Source organism: Gekko japonicus, unplaced genomic scaffold, assembly GCF_001447785.1.
Source record: "Gekko japonicus isolate JY-2015 unplaced genomic scaffold, Gekko_japonicus_V1.1 scaffold827, whole genome shotgun sequence".
Classification (NCBI taxonomy): domain Eukaryota; kingdom Metazoa; phylum Chordata; class Lepidosauria; order Squamata; family Gekkonidae; genus Gekko; species Gekko japonicus.
In genome coordinates, this window is record NW_015174867.1 from 473417 (window position 1) to 480026 (window position 6610).

The following is a 6610-nucleotide window of genomic DNA, read 5'->3' on the forward strand; positions in this document are numbered from 1 at the left end:
TGCTTCAAGTAGCTGAACCCATGTTTTGATTAAGTAAATGATTATGTAGAATCTTATAGTCTGTCCTTGATTTTACTGACCATATGAAACCTTTGTGGGTAAATTGTGGGGCACACACCTGGCTGTCTCTAATTTAGTTTGTTGATTTGCACCTGTAACTGGTAACCTAGCAAACATAATTTACCCTAATTCACCTCCTTTCACACCTACACTATGTTGCTGGGACAGCTCCCCCCCCCAATAGAAATCATTTGGATATTAACACCAGTAGCACAACCATACAGTTATCATCCATGTTTTGTTAGTTCAGGGTCTAATCAATTATGACATTTTACATTTGTACATCTGGTTAGACCTGCAGTCATGTTGAACACATGGATACCATTTAGGAGACAAGAGGCTGAAGTGCCTTCACTCAGTACCTCCTCCACTGCTGCAACCGCCCTACCCTAATCTCTCCCCTTACACACATACTGAGGTTAGAAGTGGCCTTAGGAGTCTGGTCTGTTCACAAGGGGATGGGGGTGGGGGAGAAAAGGGAAGCACATGAGAGGGAGGATTGCAAGAGAGATTGCCCAGGCTTCCCCAATGGAGGCTGAGAAGAGTGTTTTTTCTTCCTCTTTTGGGAAAACCAAGGGGATTTCTTGTGAGCCAGTGTGCATGTATGTGTGGGAGGGAATCAAAGCATGCCCTGGGCTGTGGCAGTGTAGGAGGGGGTAGCAATACAACTCCCCTCCCTCAACCCTCCCCAGTGAAGAAGAATGCGGGTGAACTAACCATTTGCCAATATATATAACCTCCCAACTCTTACTTCCAATCCATGATCTTCAGAGTCTCCTTTGTTGTCCCCAAATCACAATACCAGTTGACTTTAGTTAAGATCATAAACTGTTGAAGGTCCCACCAGTGATTTTGTTCTTAGCTCTTTTACTTCTTTCCTACCTGACCCCAATTTTCGTAAAGCTTGTCCTTTCCCATTTTTGAATTCAAAGCGGATACTTAAAGGTAAGTGCTAATGATTAACTTGTACTGATCACTTGCTTCTATCTGACTTTCTATATGACAACTGTAGTAATAGGAGTTCAAGAAGCCTAGAAGAATGGTCATTTGTTCCCTCCACCCGGGGTTTATAGTCTCCTAAAACAACAAACAACTATATGTGAGAATAAGAGAGGCAAAAGATGCATTTTCTGCTCATCTAACCCCGACATATGAAGATATTTCATGTTGGATTTCTCTGTTTCCAGTTACAATTCTCCTAGGCACTATGAGCAATAAAATAACATGGCAGTTATCATTTACAATATGCAAATGATTATGAATTCAAAAATGGGAAAGGACAAGCAGAGAAAGCTGACTTAGATAACAAGCATCCTGATTAATAAAATTAATTAAAGCTGCATGATTGACAGCTCAGAATATCAGCTTCAAATGTATTCATGTAGGACACTGTAAGTACCAAGCAAGCCAATTTGCTTTAGGTTGCCAAGGCTGAAAAGGTGGAATTATCAAACTGGGGGACCACTGAAGGGTCTTCCTGAGAGTTCAAACAGCATGTGAGGGAATTTTACGTGTGAGTGTTGAGTCTAGCCGTGACCGCAATGCTTGACTTGAGTCCGGCATTGTTGTCAGACGTCCTCAGGCTTCTCCGCTTCAAGGCAGTTCCAAGCTCAAAAAAGGGGTGTTTGCCTCACACCCCTTGACTGGAACTAAAGCCTCTTGCTCTCCCCTCATGCTGAGAGGGAGGGGCTCAAGGCCCCTATGAAGAGGGTAGGAACCCAGGAACAGTAGCTTGTGTCGGAGCAACTCCACACACGTCTACCCTCTTCGAGCTCTGGCGGCCATTTACATTTGTTTTTATAAAGCTGATGTAGAGCCTATTTAAATTCAAAATACTCAGATGGAGGGTACACTAATTCCGAAATCCTATAGGAATGAAACACAGCACGCAGTTGACTCTTCATTCTGTCGCATTCACTATTGAACCAGCCCTGCAGAGAGATTTTCTTTACTTGTTGTCATTGCTGTGGCATTGATTTCAGAGCCTCCGAAAGACACTTGACCACTTTATCATATCTCATAGGCCAGTCTACCGTCTGTTCCAAATCATTTAATAAAGGAATAGACTTTTCTAAAGTGAAGGAATCAAGAAGACCAGCAACCATTCGTGCTGCCTTATTGGACCATACGATCCTTGAATGCCTGGTTGATGCACTAAGACTCTCCACACCCAGCTGGGTGCCTTTATGGAGTAATGGGGGGAGTTCTAAAGTTAACAGTAAGGGGAAGTGATCGCTTTCAACCTGATCAAGTTTTGAGAATGCTCTAACATCATCTCTCAATGCTGGTGTAACCAGCATATAGTCTACTACACTACATCCACGAGGTGAAGCAAATGTGAACTCTCCCGGAAAATCATGGGGAGGTAAACCATTCAGGATAGTTAAATTGAACCTAAGGCATATCTGTGCTAAGCAAAGGCCAGCATCATTAAAAACTGAATCTCTAGACAGTCTCATCCTAGAAAAACAGGGAGGTATGGCATTACCAACTGAGAGATTAAGTCTCTCTACACTCTCTATTCCGTCCTTCCCTATTCTAGCATTAAAATCACCCGCCATGATAATGTTCAAGGTTGGGAATTTTTGTCCAAGATCTTCCAGATACTCAGAAAACTCCTCCCAATGGTCTAGTAAACATTTCTTACCAATACATACAGGCATATATACATTGATTATTACAAAGGATTTTTCATCCCATTTTAACACGCAGGCCTGAGCCATTTGGCACAATGCTGTAAAGGTAACATCTCTATATTGGAAGTGGTAGACCAAAGTATGGTAAGTCCAGCCTGGAATCTTCCAAATCACTGCAATCTAAAAGCCTCCAACGAATGTGATCTGAAGCCTTCTAAGGACACCTTCTCATGTGACCATGTTTCCTGGAGCAGGATGACATCAAACCTGGCTAGAAAACTTCTAAAAGTCAGGTCAGCCAATTTATTCTTCCAGCCAGCTATATTCCATGACAGGAGATTAAGATTGAGAGATGCAGACCCATTATCTAGTCAATCAGCTCTTGTTATCTGGTCCATTATTCCATCTGTCATGAACGATGCTACCATTCCTAATATCTTTAACAGTTGCCCCCAAATTGGATAGCTGGAGTTCTTTGGTTCCTAGAGAGAGATGAAGTAACCAAGCCAGAGGCCGGCTTATATCCCCGTAGCAAACCACACCCAAACACACACCCACAGCTGTGACAGGATATTTACAGTGCACCCAAGTCACATAGGTCAATTCTCAGATCCTAGCCATCCGATAGGTGCACCCTAGGATCCGTTTGGGCTATTGTCTCTGGAAGCGAAGCTTGGGCCATTCGCATGGCCATGTGCGGACCCAACCGTGTGCGTGGTTTCTCTAGGTACACAACAGTATCGCTAAAGACTGAAGGTATCCTCAGCATATCCGATATGCATAGACAAATGTTTTAAACAGTAAGGGGAGTTGGTGTCACTGCTACTGCTTTAGGTCATCTCTACATATGCAGTTAATTCTTAAGGAGAAAAAAAGATGGTTTGTCAGGTTTTAGCTGTCTGGAGGTAACCTGTGTTGGTCAGATCTTTAAATCAAAGCTGCCTGTAAACATCACCATCATCAATATATATAATTCTCAACATGGCCAAATCTAAATCCAGAGACTGGAAATATGAATGGACAAGACAGATCTTTCTCTAACTCTGAAAAATGTCCCAGGTTTTCAGAAAAATGGGTAATGTAGTTTGGCCTTCAGATAAAGGACTTTCACATCACCTGCTTCCTGATCCTTTTAACTTAAGATGCTGGGGAATTAATCTGGGACCTTCCGCATGCAAAGTAGGCACTCTACTTCTGAGCCACAGCCCACCCCTTTTATTTTGCTTTGACTTCACATACAGAGAAGTGTAGATCTACAAAGCTTGAATGCATAGTATGTTGAAGGCTAAAGAATACCACTTTGGCTCTATGACTTCTTCAGACACTCTTTTTTAGAAGCGCCGCAGAAATACTGATATGTTCCTTGTGGCAGCTGCCATTATGGCTGATCATATGAAGGAAATTCAGAAATTATGCAAAAAAGAACAGCAAGTGTTCTCTGTGCTGCTTCTAAAACAGTCTCACTATGCAAACTGAAATGTCCATGAAAAAAGACAGTCCATGAGATTCTGGAAGATCCCCGGGGCGCACTGACCCCAAACTGCAGCCGCCGCACCCGGAAACCACCCCTGTGTATCACGATAGTCTGAGCCTCTGCAGTGGCATCGCCTACAGGAAGCTGCTGGTACACCTGGGCCAAGTCCAGTTTTCTGAAAACCTTTGCCCCAGCTAAGGATGCCAGGACATGGCCGACCACCGGAACAGGATAAGCGTGGTCCTGCAAGGCCTTGTTAATAGTGCATTTGTAGTCTGCACAAATACAGACGTCCCCGCTGGACTTCACGGGAGTAACTATGGGGGATAGAAGACCCCATGTGCAACTCCATCTCGCAGGGCACCCCCTCAATATACACAGTTACTTTAAATTTGTCAGGGGTGTCCCGGGGCAAGTTCAATACCTGGTGTTGGTGAATGGCCATTGTGTGGAGTTCTGCTGATTCCTGGTGTACAGTGGAGTGATGTCTGGTCACTCAGGAGCAGCAGGCATGTGCTATGTGGCCGACCTTGCCGCAGGTCCAGCAGGTTGCGTTGCGGAACCGGCAGGACCATCGTTCATGGCCCTCGCTGCAACTGGCGTAGGGCACTTGAGCAGAGGGCTGCGCGGGGCATGCTCCAGTGGCAGCGGAAGGCTGCGAGTCACGGTGAGCTGGGCGATGGACCTGGTGCACTTCTTCCTCATCTGAGACATCAGAAACTGGTGAAGCTGAGGCCTGATTTACGGTGTGGGCCATGCGGTCGCATTGAGATTTCTCGAAAGCTGTGGCCTCTTGCATCACTTTATCTAGAGTCAGGTCCACGTGGCCGATGAGCTTACAGCGGAGCTTCTGTTCCCTGATGCCCGTGATGAATTGGTTAAGGAGGGTGTCTCCTAGGTCAGGGAATCCATAGTGGATGGCCAGCCTACAGAGTTCAGCCATGAAGTCGGTGGCTGCTTCTTCAGACTTTTGCTGGCGTGCAAAGAAGTCCATGCGCCTCGCCATCTTGGTCGGTTGAGGCACAAAATGGTTGGTGAGTGCCTTGACCAACTCATTGTAGGTGGCCTCATCCAAGGTCTTGGGTGCGATGAGGCTCTGGATGAGGCGTAAGGTGGTGTTGCCACAGGCGCTGAGCAGGAGCGATTTCTATTTGTCAGTGGTGTCGATGCCCTGGAACCTGACAAAGAATTTTAAGCAGTCCACCCAGGTTTCCCATAACTCAGGGTGAGTGGCATCAAACTCAGGAAGATGTCCCAGAGTGGCAGCCATGACCCTGGAAGCAATGCGACGCATGGAGGGCTGGGGCTCTTTGCGTGGTGTGGTGCTGGTGCCGGAGTCGGTGTCGGAGATCGGGTCAGGCTCACTCACCAGGATCCCACCTTCATCGCCAGTAAAATGTACCGAGTTCAGACACGTAGAATGATTAGCTCATGTTTATTAAGTGGTTTCAGCTCAAAACTAAGACAAACTTGCTGGGTCAGAGCCCTGCTTATATTCATGAAACACAGCACACCCAACACACATCCCATGATAGGCTATTTACAGAGTATTGTTTACCAATTGGATACTACTAGGATACGGATCTATCTATTGGTTCATTCTAGGATCCAAGCCTTCTATTGTGATGCGCTCCAAGCTACGCTATTCCGCATGTTCACTAGCTAGCCCTTTCGCAAGTACGGTTCCATCGCGATACATAACACAAACACAACTTCAAGACAACATCTTTATTTAATTTATGTATTTTATTTAATTCATTTGAATCCTGCCTTTCTCCCCAAAGAGGCTTATACCTCTCTCCTCTGTTTTATCCCCACAACAATCTTGTGAGGTAGATTAGGCTGAGAGAGTGTGACTGGCCCTCACTCACCCAGTGAGTGTCCGTGGCATGAGTGAGGATTTGAACCTGGGTCTCCCACATACTAGTCTGACACTCTTAACCACTCTGGCTAAGACTCTCTTCCTTTTTGACATCATTCCTTCACACGCTCAAGTAAGTGGACCTTAATTTCCCTTTTTCTTCTGTGTTCTTTTAATTTGTAATGTTCAGAGTTATTTTAGATGCATTCTTTCATAACCAAAGTAGACTTTTGAAATATAACTGTTGCATTGCTATCTGCTTAAGAAACACTGAACATGGGTGTGACAAGAGAGAGAGAGAGAGAGAGAGAGAGAGAGAGAGAGAGAGAGAGAGAGAGAGAGAGATGAGCAGGTGAATTTTTTTGTAGTATTTGCATATCATTGTCCCCCAATAGTCCACTTTCTGGGTTTCCCCCTGGTTTGCTGTGAGCTTCTCCAAAACCTCCTTCAAGCGTTGAATAGTTGACTGGACTGAGGAAAAATATAGGGATACTTTATACCACTTTATACCACAAATTGAGAGGAATTAGGAAATGTTTTTAAAAACACTTACTAGGTACTGGGGGCGGGGGGCTGTGG

At 45.0% G+C, this 6610-nt stretch overlaps 1 protein-coding gene across 1 annotated transcript in view; it reads right to left on the minus strand.

Moving 5' to 3' along the window:
- Positions 1-5176, minus strand: part of RXFP1 (relaxin/insulin-like family peptide receptor 1) — a 42048-nt gene extending 36872 nt beyond the window's left edge. The window contains exons 1-3 of the mRNA XM_015424756.1: positions 4700-5176; positions 4231-4473; positions 1038-1137 (exon numbers count right to left, since the gene is read on the minus strand). Of these exons, the coding sequence (XP_015280242.1) occupies positions 1038-1137; positions 4231-4473; positions 4700-5176 (820 nt within the window). The remainder of the gene's footprint in view (positions 1-1037; positions 1138-4230; positions 4474-4699) is intronic.
- Between the last annotated feature and the right edge of the window lie 1434 nt (positions 5177-6610).